At 34.8% G+C, this 27,032-nt stretch overlaps 1 protein-coding gene across 1 annotated transcript in view; it reads right to left on the minus strand.

The window, feature by feature from the left end:
• The window catches only part of LOC129235130 (multiple epidermal growth factor-like domains protein 11), a 44,281-nt gene extending 17,646 nt beyond the window's left edge, over positions 1-26,635 (minus strand). The window contains exons 1-7 of the mRNA XM_054868823.1: positions 26,536-26,635; positions 13,903-13,995; positions 11,106-11,198; positions 7,634-7,726; positions 6,271-6,363; positions 2,706-2,807; positions 178-341 (exon numbers count right to left, since the gene is read on the minus strand). Of these exons, the coding sequence (XP_054724798.1) occupies positions 178-341; positions 2,706-2,807; positions 6,271-6,363; positions 7,634-7,726; positions 11,106-11,198; positions 13,903-13,995; positions 26,536-26,635 (738 nt within the window). The remainder of the gene's footprint in view (positions 1-177; positions 342-2,705; positions 2,808-6,270; positions 6,364-7,633; positions 7,727-11,105; positions 11,199-13,902; positions 13,996-26,535) is intronic.
• Positions 26,636-27,032: the final 397 nt, after the last annotated feature.

A 27,032-nucleotide genomic window follows, 5' to 3' on the forward strand; every position in this document is an offset into this window, starting at 1 on the left:
TAAATTGAAGGCCAGAGGTCCCTTTGATAATTGATAGTTAAAGTAGCGACACGTCCGCCACCTTGGGGCTAAACGATGCTTTCTTCTTATTTCTGCTATGGGTGAAGTAGCGTGTCGCAACTTATGACGTGTCGCTACTTATTCCGTGATTCGGGGCTTTAATAGCTGCCTACTCACTTGGCATTTGTCCTGACAATGAATACCCACAAAACCTTTGGAACATTCACAACTTCCATCGATATGGTTACACTTTCCGCCGTTCTCACAACTGCATACCTCTTCACAATTACGACCGTGAGTGCCTAGAGGACATTGCTCGGTGCAGCGATTACCCACGAAGCCTAAAAGAACGACACGTGAGAACATGAATATACAAGCTAATATTGTAGCTTATACAGGATGATTCAAAACAACTTCTACAAACTTACATGGTAGATCAGTCATACAACAAGGATTAAAAATCGCATAGGAACATAGGGTCGTAAACGCCTGTAGAGGGGGCTAGAGTCACGAGAGAGCGTTATGGCTACTTTTCCTGGCGGCTGGATTGGTCGCGGTGGACCGATCGCATGGCCACCACGATCACCAGTTCTGTCTCCCTTGGATTTTTCCTTATGGGGATTTTTAAAAGGCCTTGTCTGTGAAACACCTGTTGCAAGCCGGAAGACTTGGTAGGAAGGATCGTTGCAGCAGCAGAAAGTGTTCGAGATACACCTGGTATTTTTAAGAAGGTGCGCCGTTCCATGCAAGGTAGATGCCAGGTGTGTCTCGATGCATCTGGAAAAAACTTTGAGCATTTCCTGTAAGCCCGACATTAGTCGCATGCGAGTAAGTCATTAACAATAAAATGATCTGCAATGGTTTCGTTTCTTCTCTATATGTTACAGTAAAACCTGGAAAGTTGACCACCCTTGTAAGTTGACCAACTGTCTAAGATGACCGCTATTTTCAAGAACAGAGTTAGATCTATATCATAGAACTCAACCTCTATAAGTTGACCACCTGTTTAAGTTGACCACTAAAGTAGTGCACCGCAAGTGGTCAACTTACACAGGTTTCACTGTATATATTATTTTAGACGCCCTGTATCGGCTCCGGATCGCAGTTGCAATCACCTGTTCCTGTGTGAACAATCTCCGTTTGTTCAGGTCGTGTTTGTATCCCAACGCCCTCTCGTGGCTCTAGCGCCCTCTACATGCGTTTGCGACCCCATGTTCCTATGCAATTTTTGATCCTTGTTGTATGACTGATCTACAATGTAAGTTTGTCCACGTTGTTTTGAATCACCCTGTATATTACAAGCAGAAATATATAAGAATTGTGCAAGTACAGAGTAGCGAATAATTAATGATACTCTCTCTGAAGATAGTTAGTACTCAGACGTTTTGAAAAACGCTCAGAAATGGAAATGAAAAGCATAGTTAACTGCAGAGTCGTCATGTCCTTCATTTACTTTAGGCAAGAATATTTTTACTAATTATTTCATTAATAAATGAAAACCGACCCTTTTTAGCCTACTTTCTCGTAAAAGTCAAAGAAAAAAAATTAACAGGAGAAAAGGCTTAATAATGCAACCCAAAAATATCGCTAAAAACAGAAAAAAAGTAAAAAATAATTAAAATAATGAAATAAATACTAAAAAATAAAAAATTGGAAAGTAGGGTTTTGAGATGGGGAAAATGTATATCTATCAGTTTGTATATTTATCTGTCCCACCCTAACAACTTTTGAGTGAATAGTCTGATTCTGATTTTAAAAAAAAAGAAAAAAAAAATGTTCGAAAGATCTCGTCGCGGACACCAAATTCCTATATTTTAATTTTTGATTTGAAAAATATTTCATTTAGTTTTGTTTAGTTCAAAAAAAAGAAAAACTTAACAACTGAAGACCAATATAGTAGATGGCGCACTTAAAGGCGGATTTGCTTTAAACAAATTTTGTTGGAAGTCTCGTCAATCCGTCTGGAATTTAGTAAATAACCGAGCTGGAGTCAGATTTTTTCTCATTGAATCTGAGATTACCAAAAAAAAAAGGGGTAGCTAAATTTAATTTAGCACACCAGCGAGCGCCCGCACAAAAGGTGCGGTTCAGCTTGAAAGTTGAAGGTAAAACTTTGGTATATTAAGCAGTAGTAAGTTACCGCCCTTGAACCAGGACTAAAGGCGGTGTTTTGCACGTAGTTCGACCTTAGTCCCAGCATAAGGGAGCTAGCTAACTTACTGCTTATAAGTGTGCATGGAAAGGTAGTGGATGAGCTGGAAGCGGGAAAAAAAAGCTTCATTTTTCAGTACGTAGAATCAGTGAGAACACGCAAGCAGTCAATCTTCAAATTTACTGCTTTTGCGTTCTTACTGATCCTACCTATTGCATGATGAAATTTTTTTGTTTCTGCTTCCAGTTCATCTGTTATCACTCCGTGGTACAGCTATACATGCAGACTATATTCCTTTAAAGTAAAATAGTGGTAATTTTGATAAAATTAAAACAAACTGAAGTTGGAATAAACATATTTCAAAAACAGAATAAGATAAATCCGTCAGATAACTAATCATTAGATATCCCTACTTATCTGTAAGTTGTTTCCCAGTTTTATTTAATGGTGCGTTGGAGCTTTTGACTACATTTTAAAGTGTACGATCGGCATTTTACAGTTCAAAGTTTCAACGGGCGAATGACAGAAAAATCAGCACCACCTTTATACTTACCATCTAAACAATAACATTGTCCTGATGTCGGATCGCAGCCATCAAAGTTCTCGCAGTCGCATTTATGTGAGCACTCAGAACCATAAAATCCTTTCCGACATGCTTGAGAAAAGAGAAAAATAAAACATGTAATGTTGATAATAGTATATTTTTAAGAGCAACTCACTATTGCTTATGAAATTAACCTTTAACTGGTGAGTTGGGGGCTCATGAAATTAATCTTTAACTGGTGAATTGGGATCTCCAGAAGAGTTGAATGTCTTGAAAAAAATCGACGCACCAAGAAAGAATTGTCAAAATGAAACGGGAAGTTTCCTTCTGACAACTCCATTCTGAATATGATTATTTATCATAGCAAATCATTGTAGCAAATATTATAGCGATTCTCAACCGGTGCTCCGGCGAACCGGCCCTGGTACGCAGAAAAATTTGACCGCTCTCCAGAGATTTTTGCTCGTCCGCGTTAAAAAAAAATGTTCTTTACTCAAAAAATGAGAACTCCATAAAAATAAAAATCTGTACCACACGTGTGTTAGGGAATGACCATGCATTGCATGCGATGGCACCCTACAACAGCACCAAAGCTGTGCGTGTGGTGTGCCGCTTAAAAAGAAAAGGCACTATTAATGTTTTCACCACGGGCCTCCACTCACTTTACTCGAGTGTCATCATTCTCCAAATTGAATCTAGATTTGTCGTAGTCGAAAATTTTATAATTATAGAGTTTAAAAAAGGAATAAAAAAACAATAAAATAAGAAGAATTAGGTTTTCACAGTAATGTACCTACAGTGGTGGACAAAAGTATAGACTCAATTTTTTTTTCTTTTGTTTCGATTACAACATGACTCCGTTTAAATTATTTTCATTGAAGTAAAGATGAATAGTTGAAGAAATAGTTCTAAAATTAGTACATCTTATCAATTAAATTAAAAAATTCATAAAATTAGATAATTTGCAAATTTAATATTTTATCATTACGTGAAACCTGGACATAAGTATAAACTCGGAGGTAAAAAATCCAGGAATATAAGAAAGTTTCGTTCCAAAATGTTAATTTAACGCCATAGAATGAATAAATATTGCCATCAGTGATTGCTAAAAGTTTTGTTTTTGGAAATTAATGAGAAACATATAAATGCACCGCTGGACAAAATTATAAACTCATTTTTTTTTTTCATTTTTTCAATCATAATTTAACTCAGTTAAAAAACTTTTTGTTCCAGTAAAGATAAATAACTGACTAAATAGTCCTAAATTCAGTATAACTCATAAACTTTATAAAATAAATAATTTAATTAAAAAAATCTCAACTTTAATATCTTTATAATGCATGAAACCTGGACAAAACTATCAACTCAAAAGTAAGAAACTCTGAAGTTTGGTAGAATTTTATTCAAATATTTAATCATTTAATAACCAAAAATGAACCAATGCTGAATTACAAAATTAAAAACTTACAATACTACATAAACACAATTATAAGCTGACAAAATTTTAATTTCTTTTCGAGTTTAATTAAGTTACATTTGCAATTACTTCAGTAAAACAAAAGCATAGATTTAGGAAAATGTAATTTTGCTATTAACATGGATAAATTGAAAAAAAAATCAATATTTGAAACGTTTTAAAAATTAAAACTGCATTAAATCTAGCCATTAGTGTAAACTACAAACTTTTAAAAACGAGTTGGGCCCCCCGTTTTCTGAATTACCTCGAATATGCGGCTGGGCATGTAGATTTCACAAGAGTTTCTAACAGCTGCAGTGACATATGGTTGCATGCTGAAAGTATTGCCCTTTTTAATTCCCTTGTGGTTTGGTACTGGTGCCGATCATGATAAACTTTGCGAACCGTGGTCCCCCAAAGATTTTCAATCGGATTAAGATCCGGACTACGAGCTGGCCATTTGATTACTTTGATACCCCAGCGCTTGAACCATTCTTTTGTACTTTTCGCTGTGTGTACACTCGCTTTATCTTGCTAAAATGACCAGTTATCTCCAGGAATCAGATGAGCAAAAGGTAAGAGATGATCTTCCAGTATTAATTGGTAATCTTCAGCGTTCTATCTTCCATTAAGAAATGCCAATCCTGCTTTACCATGCTAAAAGAGTTATTTATCTTGACTGGAACAAAAAAATTTTTAACTGAGTTAAATTATGATTGAAAAAATGAAAAAAAAAATGAGTTTATAATTTTGTCCAGCAGTGCATTTATAAGTTTCTCATAAATTTCCAAAAACCAAACTTTTAGCAATCACTGATGGCAACATTTATTCATTCTATGGCGTTAAATTAACATTTTCGAACGAAACTTTCTCGTAATCCTGGATTTTTTACCTTTGAGTTTATATTTTTGTCCAGGTTTCGGGTAATGATAAAATATTAAATTTGCAAATTTTCTAATTTTATGAATTTTTTAATTTAACTGATAAGATGTACTAATTTTAGAACTATTTCTTTAACTATTCATCTTTACTTCAATGAAAATAATTTAAACGGAGTCATGTTATAATTGAAACAAAATAAAAAAAAATTGAGTTTTTAATTTTGTTCACCACTGTATAATGGGACATTTGGGAATATTTGTCAGCTATAATGAAAGGTGTACAATTTTATTATTTATATTATTTACTTTTATTATTTATCCATCATTGGTAGAACTTTCGAATATTATTGTTTACGCATAAAACCATCGAAAGTATACCTTTATTTTTCAAAAAACAAATAAATTTTAACCTTTTATTGCTCCAAGAATAGACATAGTACTTCTATCAGAAATTGGGCCCCCATACTTGGGTTACTTAAATCTTATTCCAAAACACATATGATTCTTTCAAGTATTTAAATAATCAGAAAGTACTACGATTAAAAAAGTAATGAAGCCCTTTTTTGATTGAAGCACTGGATTTTAATAGTAATAAGTCATAAGTGTACCAGTAATTTGACGCACGTAAATCAATAATTTTCTACTTGGTTCATTACTGGTTTTAATTATTAGATAACAAAACTAAAGTTAAAACACGTAAGAAGTTTAATTAAAGCACAAACCAAACAGAAAAACGTCAAACAAAAAGTTTGTTTATTTTCTCGTTATTGGGTAATTAATTGTTTTCCATCAACGGAACATTTGTACAATACATGACCCTAAGATACTCCACCATTTAAAGTCTTATTTCATGTTTTTAACAGCACTCACAGATTATAATTTGTTCAATAAAAAATTAGAATGCATTCATTCCAATAGAAAATTATTCATATTTTTAACAAATTCACATGCTCTAGAAGTGAAACTTGCCTCTTACTGAGCAAAATCCGTTAGACAGCAAGAAATAGCTGTTAACTCTACTTTATAGGAACAATTGCCAATTACTCATTCACAAATGAGTTCAGTTGCATATTGTACTTGTACATTTGAAGCAAAGATTTTCTATCAATCAACTATTACTCCACTAGTTTCCATTATTGTCCTATAAGTTTGCTTTTGACTAATCAAAAGAAGATGCCCACCGTATGCACACTTTCCTTACTTAGTATTAAATACTTGCAGTATTGGATTTCCTTACTTTCGTTACAGGTTTTTCCAAGCCAACCATCTTCACATTTGCAAGTTTCAGACGCAATACACACACCATGGTCACATGCTATAGTACAATTAGCTGTAAAATAGAAGTGTGAAATGTTGAGATTATTACCAAACTTTGTTAAAACTTACTACCAAAATGGGTTCCAGTATTTATTAAAACAGTAAATGCTCTATATATGGTCACTACCTTAAGAAAATTTGGTTTTGAACCTGTAATATGAAATCATTTTTTCTCTTTTCTTTTCTTTTTTTTAGAAATAAAAGAAAAAGGGAAAACAAAAAGAGAAGCATTGCAGTACAAATAATAAGGGTAAACTAAATTGATAGTCAGGTCATTCGAATATCCAAAATCATTTGAGAGCTTCATTAAAACATTCCGATTTCTAGTCATTATTTCGTATGATACAAAATTAATTTTTTTTACCAGTATTTTCATCTAGGGTTTAGTAAAGGGGCAAGAAAATCAGGATGTTCAGAGAAACCTACGTCATCCCCTGTATAAGGGAGTAGTACAGAGGCGTTCTCTCCCCCTCCACCCAACTCCACTACCTCTGGTAAAAATAAGTTTCATAACAGGTATATGTAGTGTTTTGAGGCAGTTAAAACAACTAGTATGTGTATCAGATCTTGCAACTTTAAAATTCTTCAATTTCATGTTTTAAAATAGGTGGCTCCACCTCTTACTCGCTTCACTTTCCCGTTCGCTGCCTATGGCGACTCACTCGCCAGCCCACATTTGGCTGTGTTGTGACGGAAAGAATGTTAAGAGCGAAAGAATGTTAACTAACGTTTTGATTGATATGTCTACAATTTAAATTCATAAAAAGCTGAGATCAGGCGAAATACGTTCCTCGTAAAAAAAATTTCAAATTAATCGGTACCTCGTTCGACTACCAACTAACTCCCATGGGTTCTCAATGAGATGAGGTTTTAAATTGACTAACAGACGAGTACGAGTTTTAATTGTATACACTTGCCTCCAGACGCTGATTATCCGTAAACAGCGTCTCTCTCTCTCTCTCTCTATCTTTCTATCTATCTATCTATCTATCTATTAGATATACTCTTACAGCAGAAAATGTGCTACCGTAAAAGACCGAAATTGGAGAATGTCGACTTTCACCGGTGGTTAGCTGGAAATATTCGGTGTTCCACCAATGTTTTTAGAATGTAAATGTTGATACTCACTAATTAATGTCGACATTTACCAGACTTTGGACTTTCACAGTTAGGACTATTTGGCCGTTAAAAGTATTTCGTACTTCAAAAAAAGGTTAAAAGTCTGGGAAAAAAAGTTTACCTTAAAGATCATTTGCAGTCACATTGTACTAGAGTAAACGTACCGTCATTGCATTGGTTTCCACTCCATCCTGGATTACACTTGCAATTGTTCGGCTCGATGCATTCCCCGTGTATACAGCCTTTTGTGCAGACAGCTTAAAGAAAAAAAAAAAACGATAACGAAATCATATTAAATGAGTAAAAATCATTGAAAAAAATGTCAGTTTTGACTTCTTTTACTAAATTTTAATCGCTTACCTTCGAGACTTAAAACAAAAACGCATAGTCTATCGAAATTAATTATCCTCATTGACTTTTACTTTTACCTCTGCTATAATAAGAATTCCCGAGCTAGGATTTGCGGACTGGTGCAAAAGAAAGATGAAATATTTAACGAAATATAAAATTTCCTAGCATTTTGTTAAAAAGAATGGTATGACACAAAATGTAAATTTAAAATTAAAAGTAATATTTTTGTATTGATTCTTTTAAGAGAACTCACAAAAAGAACGGGGGGAAACGACATTACAGCGGATGCCAGAGAATTCTTTCAAATCTTTTTTTTTTTTTTTTAATTATAATCCCTATAAGTCAGTGACTGTGTTTTGCCACAAATTTTCCTCTGTATAACTACCGTCGTAAAATTGGAATAAGTGGTCGACAAATACAATAACGAATATGCTCCAAGTACTTGGGCTTCTGCCTATCTTCTATTTGCTTTCTGTATTTCAGAAGAAATTTCTGATTTACTAAATATCTTAACAGATTTCTTAACTATGGCAAGTATCATAGAACCTTCCTTCTACTACTTGAAGAACTGGCATAGAAACAAACAACTTTGCAGAAACAGTCCCTTTTCACAAGCCTCCTCTGAGTGTTACTTTATCATAACGTCCAGCACCATAACATAATCACAAATGTTAGTTCATATTATGATCTTCATGGCATATTTCTCCACCCCAGACTTTACTTTAACACCTGTTGATAAGCAGGAAAACTATCCGAAATTTCTGAGACAAAACGGTATTGAAATCAACCTAAAAGTTCCTCAAGATATAACACAATATTCTCAAACACTTTTGTGATCTGCTTCAAGTGCAGGTTCAGTAGGCCTCTGCCGAACACATCTTGAACTGCTTGGGTCTTACCAAAGAAGACTCATATGCTTCCCTCCTTCTTGTTAACGATTTTTTTTAAGGGTCAATGATTTGCTGGATCTTGTCTGACTTCGTCAGGCAATCAGAGGTTAAGAAACAACAACAACATCAATATTGAGCAAAAATACAACACGATGTGTATACATTTCTTTACTAATAATAAAGCTGAAAGTCTGTGTCTCTGGATCTCTGTTACGCGCATAGCGTCTAGATCATTCTTCTGATTTTCATGAAATTTAGCACATAATTTGTTCGTAGCATAGTGGTGAAGACCTCGGAGCTATTTTTCGAAAATTCGATTTTGTTCTTTTCCTATTCAATTTTAAACCAACATTGGTGGATTTAATTCCTCTGCAGCAATACCGAGCGAATTACCAAAACATGGACGAGTTAATTACCATGACATGGACGAGCAAATTAACAAAGCATATTGGCGAGAAATTCACCATCCATTATTTCCATATTTATACAGGCGAACCAAATGACCTTTTAATTTTATACTATGGGCAAAGCCGTGCGGGTACCGCTAGCTACAAGTAAAATCAGTTAAAAAGAGTTAAAAAACTCTACGAATAGCTGTTTCGAGGTTATAAAAACAAACCCCTTTATCAGTGTATAGAAGGAAAATGGTACAAAGTCCTCGTCATCGGACTTTGTATAACATTTTTGAATTTGTTCCTGTGAGAGAAGAAGTTACATATTTTCTATTTCTTCCTTATAGTATACGAAATAGGGATGCAATGGTCAGAAGGTTAGAGGGGGAAAACGCCAATGATAATCGGACTAAGCAGGCACAAATCCATGGAGTTAAAAAAAAAATCCTGTGGTTGGAGTTGGAAAACTGTTTTGACAATTTCTCTTCTGACTGGTCCCTGCTGCAGTCTCGAACATTGAATATCAATATCAATAGGCAATGGGCATCCCAAGGTATTGCCTAGTTCTTGTAGGTCTAATAATGCTATTTCAGAGTAGCAACTGATCCTATTTTGAAGTTTTTTTTCTTTTCTCCTTCACATTTTTCCTTTCTTCAAGGAAGAAATGGTTCAATTACATGGGCCATTTCTTCAGACGCTCGGAGAAGCTTGATTTTCTAATACCAATCATGGACGTTGTATCTTTTTACAGCTATAGATGCGTGACTTAAGTACGATTATCTTTACCAACTTTTTAGGAGTTATATCTTTTTTAGCGTACTAAAATGAATTGATGCAAAATGTAACTTCCTCTTCTCACAGAAACAATCTGAAGAGCTGTTCAATGTTCATAATTTCTCATCTAAACTGGTTTTAAGCAATCAAAACTAACACCCAGATTGCATTCAGACACATAGAGCAGTTTAAGCAACATTCAGACTGCGTCCGTACGGCACGTGAGCTCCACTTTCTCTCCCTAAAACCAGTTTTCGATCGGCGTTACCATGACAGCAAGCCGTATTGTACGGGACCAGTCAACGGGACGAGAAACTAGATATCTGGCGTCTCTGACGTCCGTAGAGTTGGGAGTCGCATTTCATTGGTCTCCACGAGATGAGCGCACTCTCTCTATTGGGTAAGAGTACTGACATGTGCTTCAGTCGCGTTCGCAAAGTATGAATGCTTCTCCCATTTCGGAAAACGTACGTCCGTCCGCTTTACGTGACGAACATGATGTGCGGACGATGTCTGAATTACACTTTAATGTAACTAGCTGGAACTAGCTGGCAATCAACTTGAAAGTCCGCCAAATAATAGTTTTGCTCCAATTAATTCGAACCCTATAGTATTAAATGTAAATCACATTTACGTTTATCATCTAACTCTGGTTAATACTTTAAACATTTTCCAAGATGCTTCTTTAAAAACACCTCTTAAAAACTTCATTTCGTTGCTTAATATGTCAGAATAGCAGTTTATTCACGTGAGCATCAAGTTGATCCACGTTGGGTCAAGTTGATATATTTTGAAAAAAAAAATTGCGGGATTTTTTGTACCTGAAAAAAAAATGACGCCAAACGTTTGAAATGCTTTTCAATTCATTATGTGATAGGAAAATAGTAATAGTATTACATGAACTTTTATTACAGTACGTAACATTAGTAAGAAAAATTTTTTAAATCAAAATACAAAAAGTGTATAAGACTATACCCAATCTCTCTTACTTTTTTTTTTTCAACATTTAAGACATTATTTATTTGTATGTAAACAAAACAAACATTTAAAACAATCAAGCCTTGCGGAAGATTAGTAATTAACATGCATTTCAGCTTTTCATGGTACAATACGCAATTGCAGTTTAGCACGGAAAATGCATTGAAAGTCATCTACAAATTTTCTTCACATAATAAATGTTTGAAAATAACGCAGGACAAAACGAAAAAAATATTCATTACGTTTCTTACCTTGATCGCAAGTTTTTCCATACCAACCATTTTCGCATCCACATACTTCCGGATGAGCGCATACGCCATGTTTACACCCCTCACTGCAAACCGCTGTAAGCGAAGACATTTTACATTCAATTTGCTAGTTAATAATTCGAACACGAGATTAAAAATATAGTAGGTGCTCATATGATTTTCTTAGATGTCGACTTAACTTTCAAAAAAAAAAAAAAATCAAACTTAGTCCCTTAAAAATTGATGGAATGTTTCACTAACTGAATGGAATGTTTCAAAACTGACAATGGGTCCGCCTCAGCCCTCGGCGACCCTGAAGCCTACTCAAACCCTAATCACAGTATTACAAAGTTGCCAGACGAGATTTGCATCTTTTACAGTACATAAATCTTAGTCTATTATATCACTCTAGCCCAGCGATTTCCAATCTTTTTTTCATTGCGAACACCTTTTGACATCAGAAAGAAATTGGCGAACCCCTTATGCAGTAAGAATTAAGCATCAAGTAAAAAAAGCTCCCCCCCCCCCCCCACATACACACAGACATATACACAAAATTTCGAAGAATTTTCATAATTTGATGTTGCTCAGTAGTTCGTAACAGGAGTGAAAACATAATTATAAAATTAAAAGCATTGCAACAAATTTAAATGATAGCTAGAAAATGAATGCAAAACAAATTGAAAGAAAAAACTAATTTGAATTCTGAAATTTTGAATTCAAGTTATATTTTTCGCAGTCACGAGTTCAGGCAGTACCCTGCTCATTGGAGTTATTGTTTCTAAAAACGGTTCATGGTCCCCTCAAGCCTGCGCCTTCTGCCAGGCGGTTACGTATGTATAGTTGCGTGCGTGTGTGTATGTGTGTGCAGGCATGTGTGTGCAGACGCGCGTGGATGTGTAGGTATGCGTGCGTGCATGTGTTGGCTACGCTTGTGTGTGTGCGTAGACCTGCGTGTATGCACGTTGGCGTGAGTGTCTGTGTGTGTAAAGGCTGGTGTGTGTGTGTCAGCGCGTATGTGTGTCAGTGTGATGTGTGAAAAGGCTCCGGCGTGTGTGTGTAGGACATGCACGCCACCGGATTCAGGGGTGACAGTGGTGAGAACCAGAGGTCGATGGGCGTTGGTGCTGCAGAGGCCCCTGGTTCAAGCCGAAAAAGTGACCACAACATCAAGGACGGTAAAATGAAAACAATTAACAATCGTGATTGCTCAAAAAAAATTAAACTCAACGGGTATTCTTTGTTAAACTTCAGTCAACTTTTAAAAGATTCAAAATAAAGCAGTTCTGGCGTGGAATAAAGAAGCTTAAAGTTTAACTCAAATATCCAAGCAGGTCCAGCGCCTGGGGTAGGCGATCTCTGCCTCCGCCTAGGGCGGCAGATTTTATGACGGTAAATTTCATGAAGGCAAAATGTAACGTAGTAAAAAAAGAAACAAAATGAAAAAAAAAATTCCTTTGGAGCTCAAATTGCAGCAATACGTGAAAGTAATATTATCAAGACTAGGGGGTGGCACTTTTAAGAATGGCCTGGGGCGGCAAAACGTTTAGAGCTGGGCCTGTATCCAAGTTTTACGCTTTCACTAGGTTCAACATTTAATTTGCTTCTGTATCTATCTCTGTATTTCTCTAAAATTCTTTTTCACATACAAGCGTTGTCCAAAAGAGTAATAACATTTCAAATACTTTTTTCTAACACAACTGTTTACTTTATCTGTAAAACTAAAGACAGAAGTAAATCACAGAATGATCTCTGAAAATACTTTTGTTATAACTGTCTCAGACTAAATAAATGATCTTTCTCCTAAGAGTAAAATTAGAACCTCTAAAGTTTTAACTTTTTGAAATTTATGAATGATAGTAAAAAAACGCTTGAACTTCATCTCAACCTTGCATGATGAAATTCCATTATTACAATATTATTTTCGCGAACCCCCTTAAAACGTCTGGGGTTCGCGAGCCACCGGTTGGGAACCGATGAGCCCAATGTTTCAAATGTTCCTCCTCCTACTAGCTGAAACTTGCCCTTTGAAACTATCGGTTTTTTTACTTCCTTTTACAAAAAAGAAAGTATTGTATTCGAGATTTTTTTTTTTTTTTTTCAACCCGACCACACGCGGATAAGAGCCTTAGAACGTATAGAAACCCGAAATATCCATTCTGACATTCCCCGAGTTAATTACAACGATTTTTCTAGTGACGTCCGTATGTACGTATGTATGTACGTGCAGAAGTGCGTATTTATGTCGCATAACTCAAGAACGGTATGTCCTAGAAAGTTGAAATTTGGTACGTAGACTTCTAGTGGGGTCTAGTTGTGCACCTCCCTTTTTGGTTGTATATGGATGTTCCAAAGCTGGTCTTTTACACCTTTTTTGGGGGAAATCAATGTTAATTTCAATGCAAACTCAAGTGGTGTTATAATTTATACAAACACTTGGCAATATATCGCCAAGCTTTTGGTCGCCAAGTTTTGGCGACAAATTTGACGATTTTTTTTTTTTTAAATCTAGTTTCAATTCGACCATTGTTGGTGATATTTAGAGTGTTAACTATTGAATCACATTAAAATTGCCAAAAATGGAGAAATAACTTTTAATTGGTGTAAAAGGAAGTCATGTGATGCACACATCAGCTCTTTAAAGTACGGTTTAGAAGTGCTACTTGCTGTAAACTGCAGATAATGGCAGTTAAAAAATACTTCGATTTTTGAAAAACTTTTGACAGTCTGGAACCTTCAATTTTTGAACCTTAATGATTATTAGCAGTCATATTTGTACTTGAAATTAGAGTGAACTTACCGTCATTGCATTGGTTTCCACTCCATCCTGGATTGCATTTGCAGATGTCTGGCGCCACGCATTCCCCGAAGACACAGTTTTTCAGGCAGACAGCTTTCAAATGAAAGAAATTAAAAAAAACAATTAACAACAAAACCAAATTAAATAATTATGTGAGCATCTTTGGGGGAAAATGTCAGTTCTGATTGTTCATTTTAACCAACTTCCATATTTGATCCGATTATTTAGTTTAATCGCTTATTCATTCTTCTGAAATGCAGCAAATAAATAGGTAGGCTTAGTAAAAAACAAAAAAATGTTTTCATATCAACTGGTTGAGATAGTTTCTAAGAACAGTATCACGAAATATTTCCCAATTATAAAATTTATTTTAAAGGCATAAGTAAAGTTATAGCGAAATATTCATTTGACTTCTAGAGATGAATTGAATGATGTATTAAGGAGAAAACCACTTCACACGATGAAGAAACTAAATATGATATTCGATTCAATTTTTAATAAAGAGTTTCCTTACGCTTTTGTGTTGTAGTTGTCGTATTAGCCCAGTAAATTTAGGCCAAAAATAGGTTCGATGCACCACAAATTTATAATTAGCTGAATTTTTCAGGATAAGTTCCTGAACATGTGTAGAAAAAATCCTGAAAAGTCCCCAAAGATGGCCTTGCAGTGCTTTTTGTTTTCCTTATAACTCGGTCAAAAATAAAAAATTTTCAGTTCTGAAAAAAACTCTAGGCTCTAGAAGTAATATTTTTTCCGATACATAGCTTAAAATAACCAATACAAAATTTCTAACATTTGTTTTGACACTAAAAGCTGAAATTTCAACTGTTCTATGTAACATGCAGCAGAACACATAAGCTACTAAAATTAATATTTTTTTAAAAATTTTGGGGCATTTTTTTTAAATATTTTTCTCATATATTAGTCAATAGTTGTTATTTTTCAGTTTTAAATAATGCTCTGTATGTTTGAATTGGTGCTTATGTTTTATTGACATTTTCCTATAAAAAGCTATAAACATATATGATCTGCAAATTGTGTTTTTTGTCAGAAATGCAAAATTTTCGGCGTGAAAATTCAATGCTAATCTGTTTAGCTCTTTGAAACTACCATAAATCGTAAAGTGGTTCCAAATTCAATTTGTAATATTAAGTGAATTAAAAATATATAAAAAACACTCACAGTAACGATAGAAATACGCCAAAAAACATTCTTTTTTTTTTTTTTTTAATAAAAAGATCATTGTTATCTCAAAACGGTATTGTTTGTGCATTTTAGGTAGCAAATAGTTACTCAAGATTTTTTTTTTCTTTTTCAATTATGTTTCCGTATAATTATGTGACAATGGGAAAAAATGTCGGTGAAAGATCATTGCCTCCAACTTAAGGAAGTTCTTTTGGAGAAGTTAAACTTCAGAAGAAAAAAGGGGTTATTATTAAAAAATGTGCGTTCTTTTCAGTCTTCCAGTTTTTGAGCAGGATACTGCTGTTTTCAAATCTAACGATAATTTATGAGACATCTCAAATTTGAATTAGCCCCTCAACTACCCTCGCGTTTTAGTTGGGTTTCTCCAAGAAAGGATAAAAACTCAAGCATAGCAGCTATCATTGAATCAGTAGAGCGTTTTGTTAAACCACCTACCACCAATCTCTTTGTCCATTAAAGATGAAGGATTTAGTTATGCACGCATTGGCATGCTACGAGTCAAACATATAAAAAAAATTATTAAATAAAAACAAAAAACCCGACTGCGTAAAAACCAAAAAAACTAAAAAGAAAAATGTATAAGCCCAGTAATTTAGTTTGTTATTAAGTACTACTGAATAACTACACCGTTGAAATAATTTTATAACCGTACACAGATAAGACAAATCATAAATTCAAAAGCAGAATAGAAGGATCAACAGTCAAGGCCCACTCCTTTCTGATTCAAGGAATCCCGTAAAATTTGAATGGGCACCCGAATGTTGATCCTTCTATTCTGCTTCTGAATTTATGATTTGTCTTATCTGTGTACGGTTATAAAATTATTTCAATGGTGTAGTTATTCAGTAGTACTTAATAACAAACTAAATTACTGGGCTTATACATTTTTCTTTTTAGTTTTTTTGGTTTTTACGCAGTCGGGTTTTTTGTTTTTATTTAATACTAGCTTATTACCCGGCGTTGCCCGGGTGCTTTTCAATGCAACACATCTTTTGGATAATCAATGAACGAATTCTATCTAAATGAACGTAATTACTGCTATGGAAATACCAAAGCAAGTAGAACCGACGGAGACCGCAATGCATTCCTGCTTTGTAGGATGCTATTCAAAAAACAATTAATAGCAGCATTTCTTTTCCGTTCGGCTTTCTTGCCAAACATGCTTTACGCTTGTCGCTGATCGACTTTAAAGCCACTGTTAAGTATACTTTTTGTGTTGTTTGCATTTAAAATATCTCCTGGTGGTTATATGTTGCTGAACATTTTCACTTGCATTGAACCAAGGTTCACGAACTTAACGATTACGGTTAATCTTTGAAGAGACTTCATTTAGGGCATTTTTTACAGGCTTTTCATTCAGACCAAACTCATAAAAATATGAAAATTCGATACGTCGAAAATAACCTTTTTATGATTAAAAATATAAACTTTAACCTCTTTGGATCTTTTTTAAATTCCAAAAACCAGCCTATATGAAGTCCTAAGCAATAATTTACCTCTGTGCCGAATTTGGAAGAAATACGACTAAAACTGTGGATTTGTATAAGGAACATACACACATACACACACCCACAAACATACATCCATTTTTATATATATAGATACATGTAAGGAAAGCTTTGACCACATCCCTACCCTTTGAAAGATAAATTCCGAATGCGCTATTGTGCATTACTATGATTATTTTGCAATTTATTAGCTTTATTAGCACCCCTGTTCTTTGACCGCCTGGAGCGACTTCTATTAAACCGAATTAAGTTATCGGTTATAGTTGAACCGAATTACTTAAAAGATTCGACGTAAATCAAGGAATAGTACAAAGAAAATTTATATATTGCAAATTGGTTTCATAAGGATCATAGAACATTAAATTAAATTTATGTTGCAAGGAGGAAATAGATGTGGTTTTAATAAAAGTAGTTTAATGCTGAAACATTCGAAGATTCTACGTCAATATTGAATGCAATATTACTACCTTACTCATGTTCGTATTTTCTCTGTTATTAACGGGAAAAACACTATTCAAAAATTACACGCAACCCTTACTGTTGTGGATTTTATAGATAAACAATGTTTAAAAATTATAATTTAACGGTAGCATTCAAATCAAGTAGCACCAATGGATCCCTGGGGCTTCGTAGGTCGCAGTTTAAGAAACGATGTACAGCATCATTGCTTATATCTACTGCTTTCTCGTCAAATATGTTTTAACGCATTCGCTAAATAGCATTGACGGCAATCGTAAAGGAAGCATTTTGTGTTGATTGCATTTAAAATAGCTCCTGGTGGTTAAATGTTGATAACCGTTTTCATTTGCTTTGAACCAAGGTTCACAAATTTAACGATTAAACTTAATCTTTGAAAAAACTTCATCCAGGGCAGTTTTTTACTGGCTTTTCATTTAGCCTAAATTTATAACTATACAAAAATTCGTTCGTGCAAAAAAAAGTAATTTTATGACTCAAAATATGAAATTAGACCTCTTTGGGTCGTTTTAAAATTCCAAAAACCCGCCTATATGAATTCCTGAGCAACAATTTACCTTTGTGCCAAATTTGGAAGAAATCCAACGAAAACTGTGGATTTGTATAAGGAACATACACACATACCCACAAACATACATCCATTTTTATATATATAGATTTTTTTATTTTACACTTTTTAGTTAATTTTCATTGACTTAGTTATTATGATCATGAGACGGTATATTTCGCAATCTTGTCATTTCATTGAGAGAGGTTGTTTGTATCGTGAGGTTTATTAAGTAACTTGCGGTGGTCTAAACTACTGATAATTAGTCCCTCTAGGGACCTAACTCGGCTTAAAGCTACATGAGCTTCATCTTCGGCAAAAATGCACGAACTTAAGTCAACCACAGCACAGCTATATAAACAGCCTGTATAACTCATGATGACGCGAAATCGGAAACGTCGTCAGTCAAATCTTTTCTTTCTTTTGGTGCTGAATTGCACAGGTAGGGTCTGGTGGGGTAAAGTGGTCATAAAATCGTAGGTTTTCAACTTAGGTGGATAATAAATACAATAAATTCTTTAAATACTTCAACTTTTTTTGTTATTATTTTACATTGCATTATTAAAGAACACGTACATTGAATTTCAGGGAAAAAAATATTGTTTTAAGTAGTTTTATAACATTTTCATTTCCCTTTGTATTTATGACCACTTTACCCCATGGGGTGGGGGAAAGTGGTCATAGCATGGGGTAAAGTGGTCATAGTTAAAAACAGCTACAAAACTGTTACAAATAACCCTTTTATTTGTATATTTTGGTCATTTTTATAGTTACAAGTATATGTACGAGTATATGCGAGTATGCACGAGCATATACGTGTCGTTTAAACAAGAGTAAACATGTTCATATATGAATAAATACATGTATACATCAGGTACATGCATGCATGTGCCTACTCAAGTATATTCGTGTATACACGAGCGTATAAGCATGTATACGTTTTTGCCTACAGGAGTGTATACGTGTCTACACGAGTATATACGAGTCACGTGTATATGCGAGTATATACGCGCAAAACGAACATCATTTGCATGTTTGCACATGTATCTCGAGTATATATGTGCATACCTGAGTTTCTGAGTATATACGTGTATAGTCGAAGTATATACGCATATATAAGTGTACATAGATACACTACTGGCCATTAAAATTGCTACACCAAGAAGAAATTGCCAGAATGAAGCTAAATTTTGCATACGTGATAATAAAATTGACATTAGAAAGTGATTACAAAATTAAAGCAAATTGATCATTTATGGTTGGAAAAATCTCGAATAAATGGAGGTTTAAGTACCCTGTTAAGACACCTCTAGCGTGAATGTACGATGTACTTGAAGCGAAACAATCGGGCATTGAGACATAACAGTCTCCTATGATATCCTGCGTCATCTCGTACCACAGTTGCTGTAAACGTGCCACTCATTCGATCAAACTCATACGTGTTAGCACTCACGACGGGGCTCCCAGGAACCATTTTTAAACATGACAATGCTCGGTCAAACACAGCAAGGGTGAAAAGGGATTTCCTCTTCCGCATTATCACTTTCTCTGGTCTGCGTGATGCTCTGGTCTGCGATTTATGACTTGTCACAAATTGAGCATATCTGGGATCACTTGAGACGGTAAATTGGACAGCCTGTAAATTTGATCAAATTAGTGGCGCGTTTACAGCAACTGTGGTACGAGAAGACGTAAGACATCGTACGAAACTGCTGTACCTCAATGCTCGACCGTATCGGTTCTTAAATTCCAACTAGAGGTGGCGCAACAGGGTACTTAAACCTCCATTCATGTGAGATTTTTCCAGTAATAAATGATCATTTTGCTTTCATTTTGTAATCGTTTTCTAGTGTCAATGTTGCCATCACGTGTGCAAAATTTTGTTTCATTCAGATTATTCCTTCTTGGTGTAGCAATTTTAACGGCCAGTAGTGTACTTACATACATATACGGGTATACACGAGTTAATTCGTGGATATATCCAGTGCGTGTTTGGTACGTGCCTACTCACGTACATATATATATATGTGGAAGCAAGAGTATATACGTATGCTTACGTGTAAACACGATTATATACTTGTTAGACGTATATACGTACATTTACGTGTAAACATCAGTACATGTATCCACGTATATCTACGAGTATATCCGCTAATATACATGTATGCTTACATAGTGAATCCAAGATCTTGGGCAAAATCTAAGTGGTGTGAAAGGGGAGGATAAGAAGCAAAGAATCGTAAGGAACTTATGGTCGTTGACGCGCTACATGCACACAAAGCCAGAAATCGATGGAATGAAAACAGGTCACAAATTTGTTACACAAAGATGATTTTACCCGACATTTTAGTTCTTAAGAAATATTTAGACAGTTGTTAAAAAGTAAGGCCTGTAGTAGCTCTAATACACGCAACGCAACAAAGGCGCAGCGACTGATGAAAGTTTTTCAAGAGTCTCGTAATTGCAACAGAGTGATTACGACGCATGTATTACATATGCCGGCCGCAAGTTTCATCAATGACTTTAAAACTTTCTTAAGTCGTTGTGTAAAATTGTCTTTTTTGTAATAAATTTGTGACCTGTTTTGCATTCATTATTTTCTGGCTTTGCGTGCATGTAGCGCGTCAGCGTTGAGTTTGTGGCCATATGTTTCTTATGATTCTTGCTTCTTATGCTCCTCTCTAACACCTTTTAAAAATTTGCCCAAGAGTTTAAACTCACCCTGCATGCATGTATATCATATGCTAGTATGTAAGTGTCAGCTCGAGTATGTACGTGTATATACGTCGTGTCTACCTGAGTATATAAGTGTTCGTATATGTAAGAGTATAAGCGGATATATACGTGTATAGTCGAATGTATATCTGTATAGATAAAAAATACTACGAGATACCCAAATACGTGTTTATTGGTGCATTTATGTGAATACGTATATATACGTGCCTACACGAGTATATGCGTATGCATGCGCATATACTCATATATTTAACCTTGTTTAGCTGTAAAAACAATACATATTAAGTGAAATTAATATTTAATTGATACCTGCCTTATACTTAAAGATTAAGTGATTTTAAAAGAACAATATTCGTTAAGCCTAATATTATGACCACTTTACCCCATCTTACTAAAATTGTTCTAAAAAATTATTCAAAAGAGATTCAGCTAACTGCTAATGAGTATGAGTTCTTGAGACATGTAGGAAGCTTCCTGTGCAGTCAATCTGTTTATAATTATAGCAAACAAAATTTCCCAAGGAAGTTAAAAAAAGGTGTTTATATTTTTAAAAAATTCATAATCACTCAAAATATTTTTTTTTACCAAATAAAATTTTGCCAGTTGTAAAATTTTGTATTCAAAATGTAGTTTCTAACTGCACTACTCTAAAATAAAATTTTCACATTCATTCGAACATTTATTTTTAAGGTATAGCCATTTATTTGAATTATGATCACTTTACCCCATTGACCACTTTCCCCCACCAGACCCTATATTTTGATGAGGACTACGATCTGTGTGCCTTGCCTCCCTTACGCATGATATATATTTTTATTACACATATAAACAACACATGAAAGAATTTACATCACAAAGAAGGGAAAGTACAACCGTTGCGAGGGTGGGAGTCAAATCCACCGCCTCAAGTGTGCCAATGTCAAGCAGTCACTCAGACGGCTCGGCCACTGAGGCCCCGTAAATCAAATCTTTCTCACAAAACTAAAAAAGCCTGTCAAGAAAGTATACGTCGCGAAACTCAGTCCCTTGAATCAAGGCAAAAACAAATGCAACATGTTAGAGATGAAAATCGAATTAGTACACTTTCTTTATTTTGGTGCTTATTGCACGGGTTTATTTTGATGAGGACTACAATCTGAGTGTCTTGCCTTCGTTACGCATCATTTATTTTTTATTACAGTACAGAATTTATATAAAGAACACATGAAAGAATTTACAACAGAAAGGGGGGAAAGTACATCCGGAGCGAGGGTTTCTTGACCCACCGCCTCAAGTGGGAGAAGCAATCGTTTAGACCACCCCCAATTAGTAGACTTAGTAAACAAAAAATTCAGTCCGTGAAAACTACCTGCATTTGTCGCACGCAGGTAGCGTGCGACACAGCGTGCACACCCAGCGTGCGCCGATCCCAAACTGACAAAATGGCAACTGGTTTTTAAAATGGTACTTCCTTATGCATGATGTATTTTTTATTACCTTACAGAATACATGCAAACAACACATGAAAGAATGTACATCAGAAGGCGGGGAAAGCACATCCGGGGCGAGGGTGGGAGTCGAACCCACTGCCTCAAGTGTGAGAAGCAATCGTTTCGATCATTCGGCCACTTAGGTCCCAATTAGTACACTTAGTAAACAAAAAATTCAGGCAGTGAAAGCTACCTGCATTTGTCGCACGCTGTGTCGCAAGCAGGTAGCGTGTGACGCTATCCCGAACTGACAATATGGCAACTGGTTATGGATATGGTGAATTTTAATTACTGTCATGTGTTTAGTGACACTCCCAAGGTTAAGACAAATCGATTGATGTAAGAATTACCAAAACTGTCCAAGGCGTTTAGCCAGTAGAACGCCACATAAGAACAGACATACATAGACTTAAAAATACATTACCCTCCTTTGCGTCGCGCACGCGCAGTCGGGTAATAAAAAGACATATGCTTCAAATACTTCAGGAGTCTTCAGAAAAAAAAAATTCTCTTTATGTGAAGCAGTGGTTTTTAATGGATGCGGAGCAAAAAGTTTTATTTAGAACTGACAAATCTTCGATTTTAACGAAGTTATAAGGAAAATAAAAACTAGGTGGCCATACTTGATCCGCCATTTTGGATGGAAGCTCACATGGGATCTTTGGGACTTTTTTGGATTTACTCTACATGCTATGAGGAACTAATTCTGAAAATATTTCTTACTTATAAATTTGTGGTGCAAATAATCCTAAATTAACTGGGCTATGTCCCATAATTGTGAGAAAGAAGGTTGCTATTGCCTCACAAGGAGAATGGACATCTAAGACAAAACATGGTGGATGACAGCATCAACTACCAACAATCAAGTTTCTTAACCAAAGGTGGGGGGCCGAAAAACCTTTGCTCCAGTGCCCCAATCGGTGTTTATTGTTTTTGATACACGGAGGATTTTGCAAACAGGACAGATTTTGCGTGCACTGGCCGATGGAAGTTAGCAGCCTACCTTGTTCAAATCAATCAAGAGATGTGGAATTCGTCATTCAAATAATCGAACGAAAAAGACACAGTAGAGTCAAGAAAACTCAATCTAATATGAACCATAAACTGGCCGAGTTCGTGAAAATGCCACACGAGTTTTTTCGATCTGCACAAATGTGACTGAGTTTTCTGGATTACGTCGGGTTATCGAGTTTTAGGGATTTTACTGAAGTCATGTTTTCAGATATAGGTCAATATTTTCACACCACATTTTTTTTTTTTTTTTTTTTGACAAAAAAAGATAGCAATAAAAAATTTCGTTATTTCTAAACCATTTTTCAGAATTTATTTTTACTTACGTGTCGAGCATTTAGGGCCCGTCCACCCGGCATGACAGGTGCACGTTTTAGGTGCGGAACACACACCAACGCCACAGCCATCGTCACAAACAGCTGAAAGAAAGAATAATTTTTGTACAGCTTATTCCACACAAAGTGAAACAATAAAATGTAACTCAGACATCGTGGGTAATAAACAATTTGCACCAGGTTTAACTTTTTTTTTTTTTTTTTTTTTGGATGTTTGGGTCCGACCCCTATTTTTACTGTACTATTAAGTGTGAACCAGACGTTTTTTTCGCTCCAAACTGTCTCAAACCTTTTTAATATTTTCCATCTTTAGTTTTGAAAATTACCGTTTAATTTTTAATTAAGTTACAAATTCGTATCTTGTAGCTTACAATCATATAGTATTGTTTTCATGCCACTTCAGCTATAACTTTATACACTATTCAGTCTGTAACAAATTTGCTTTACTTTAACGATGGTAATACATTATGTTCAAACCACTAACAGAACCACTTTAAGTGTCAAAACAAATATGCGTAAAAGTGCCCGGTGTCCGGGGCACGTTTACTCAACCGACTTGGGATCAAAAATAATTTTTTTTAACGGTTAAAAACACAAACTGTGAGCAGCAACTAAATATACCAATTTTGACTCCATTAACTGCTTCATAAAACCGCAATGTCCAAAATTTCCTAAGTTAAAACATAAAAATTAGAAAATTCATTGCAAAAAATCCTCATAAACGTGCTCCGGACTACCCTACCTTGAAAATATTATTAAATTGATTGAACAAGTATATTCGACCATTTTGAACCCTAAACATGCTTGGAGCATGTTATCCACCTATCTTTTAAGCAAATAGTGCTCAGTTGGAAAGAGCTCGGCTGGAGGGTTCCGATGGCATAATTCTTAATGATGAATACCCGATGATAGACTCCATGAGTGTAACAGACCCCCTAAATGTGTTATGACTGTGGTGTCCAACCTACGGCCCACGGGACACATCCAGTCCACGAAGCTGATCAGTGTGGCCCGTTGTTTTGCTTAATGTTGCAAATTGAAAAACACGATTGCTGACAATGTTTCAAATTTGGAGCAAACTATTCAGAAATTGCTTTCTGAAAGACAGATGCATTTTAATTAAAAAAAAAAAAACATAGTAACTGACAACAACAATTACTAGATTTTAATTTTCTTTCCTTTTCCACATTTTCATCTATTTATTTAGAAAATGTTACATATTTTGAAATTTCATATGCGTTCTGGCCCGCGAGAATCATTTTAATACGAGTTGCGGCTATCGTGGGGGGAAAAGGTTGGGCTTCACTGTTTTATGATGTTGCTATCCGTCTAAGAAAATCATAATTACCTTTTAAAGGCCTTTCCTAAATTTATTTTTTGGCTCTTTTGGACGAACACAGAATTAATTCACTTTTGGTTTTGCTCGAAAAATTACTTTTTGTACATTTTTGTACCCACCAACGGAAATGAAGAAGTCAATATCGGAAAAAAATAAAATAATTGGCTGCTCATAATGAAAGTCTTAAATCTGGAACGAATGAAGCTTTATCCTTTGCTTCCTGTTTTTTTTTTTTTTTTTTTTTTTTGGGGGGGGGGGGGGTACTCATCTGAAAAGGAGAAAATGCTGAGAAAATAAATGAAGGGCTACGGAAAAAGTGTCAAGAAATTTGGTTGGCTTTGAAGTACAGTTGGGAAATTAGCAGGATTTTGAGGTAGTGTTTCTGACATAATTGGGTCTCGAGAATAGTGGCAATGAGGTAGGTCCTTTGTACTTTGGTTGTTTTCTTGTAGGTCATCTGAATTTGAGAAAGAGCTGATCAGGTTGCGAACTTTTGAGGGAGTATAAGAGAAGCTTATAGCTACAGTGCTGGCCAAATTATTAGACTAAAGAGTTTTTTTGTTTTTTGTACACTATTTGTACTGAAATACTATTTATTTTACTGTAAAAGTACAGTACATACTGTACACTGATTATAACGTTATTTTAGCATAATTTAATGTTTGCAGGTGGCAGCACTGTCTGCTTTGTTTATGTTCTTTGTTTATCTACCTACCAGGAACATAACCTCAATCAGCTTAAACAGTTCACTAGTTTTTTTTATTAGTGTGTTCTGTTATATTTAAAGTTTGTTTTAGGTAATTAGTGAGTATGTGTATGTGAGTATATATAATAGTGAGTATAAACAATGTTTTACTTCCTTTTTTAGAAAGGTAAGAAATGGTGTAAACCTTGTAAAAAGTATGCCAAACAGGCTTAAAATGCTCATCAAGCACAGGGAATGCATACTAAATATTAGATAATTATTTCACTGTTCGTTAATGCGTCTATAGTTATGTAATAAATAAAGAATTTGCTTTTAAAACAGCCTTAGTCTAATAATTTGGCCAACACTGTACGTGAGAGCATTTGAGGGTCGGATAAGATGATAAACGAGCAATCCATTCGTCATCTTTATCGCCCATACCAGCAATTCTTCATCTTACCCCATTCTGCAGTTAATGTTTTGAGTTTATTTTTCGGTAACGTAGTCAATCGTCAACATCCTATACCACACATGGTTTTTGCATTACAATTTGTATTTTAGAAACAATTAATGGAAGGAAAAAAAATAATTTACCGTCGTCGGATGATTCCTTACGTTGTGAAGTCAAAAAGTTATCATCACAAACCAAAAAAATCCATCTTGCTGGTTACGGCTCGCAAAGCAATTCATTCCGACATCACTAGTAGTGAACTTCGTTGCACAACATCTCAAAATCAAAATCTGCTTTGACAGTTGTTGATATGAATGAAAAATTTACAGAGATGGTAAATTTGTCATTTTACCCGATTCGCCATTTTACCCTTTAGTCCAAATATATTCTTGAATTATGAAAATTTTCCCCAATGTATCTGAATAATATTTCATCTATCAAATGTCGGCGAAAATAAAGCACAATATTGTTGGAGAGGGCGGTTACATATGCGTCTAAACAAACTTTTAGATAAAATGCATTTGTAGTTTATACTTGACTTTTAATTTAAACTTTCGCTTCACCACCAAAATAAAAATGAATGGTTTCTGAAACTTTTACAAATTTTGCATCATTTATCAAATAGTTTTTTTTTTTTTTTTTTTTTTGGCATGTTTGACACCACAAATCACACAAATTACCTTTCCCAGTGGACACCCGTACTAGGAAAGTTACTGCTTTTGATATGCATATTTCGAAACAAACAAGAGAAAAGGTAGCAATAGTAAAAGTTTTCCTCCAAGAAATTTTAAGGTTACTTTTTTTTTGGAATAGAATAAAGTATTTATTTCGTATGTGTATATGAAATCTAAAATTTTTCTGATACTTACGCTCACACCTTTCATTTTGCTCTTGGAAACCATCACAGCAAACAGCAGTCGTTTCATTTTTTATTTCATATTCGGTGTAATATTCAGTGGCATATATCATTCTGTAGATGAAACAAATTATTGATTTTTTGCATCAACACTGATTCAGTCATAATTACTGCCACACGACTTGAAGATCGTTTTAAATTCATTCTCTGGGAACTCAGATTTCATATTTTGTCGTCTGCTTTTATTGCAAAAGTTTATGCAGAATCAAATTAATTTGTTTTATAGTGAGTAGTGAGTGGTCTTTTTTTTCGAATTAGATATCCGTTTGTTATTATTTTAATATTCAACTTTTAACGCTTAGATTCGTTTACTAGTAATGAGTCGTATTTATCTATTTTTTCGGATTAGATATTCTTCATACGTTATTACTTTATCATATAAATGTAGTCCCTTAGGTATGGTAATAACTATTTCTTGTATCGTATCAATCTTAAGAATTTCTCATACCA

Source organism: Uloborus diversus, chromosome 1, assembly GCF_026930045.1.
Source record: "Uloborus diversus isolate 005 chromosome 1, Udiv.v.3.1, whole genome shotgun sequence".
NCBI classification, from domain to species: domain Eukaryota; kingdom Metazoa; phylum Arthropoda; class Arachnida; order Araneae; family Uloboridae; genus Uloborus; species Uloborus diversus.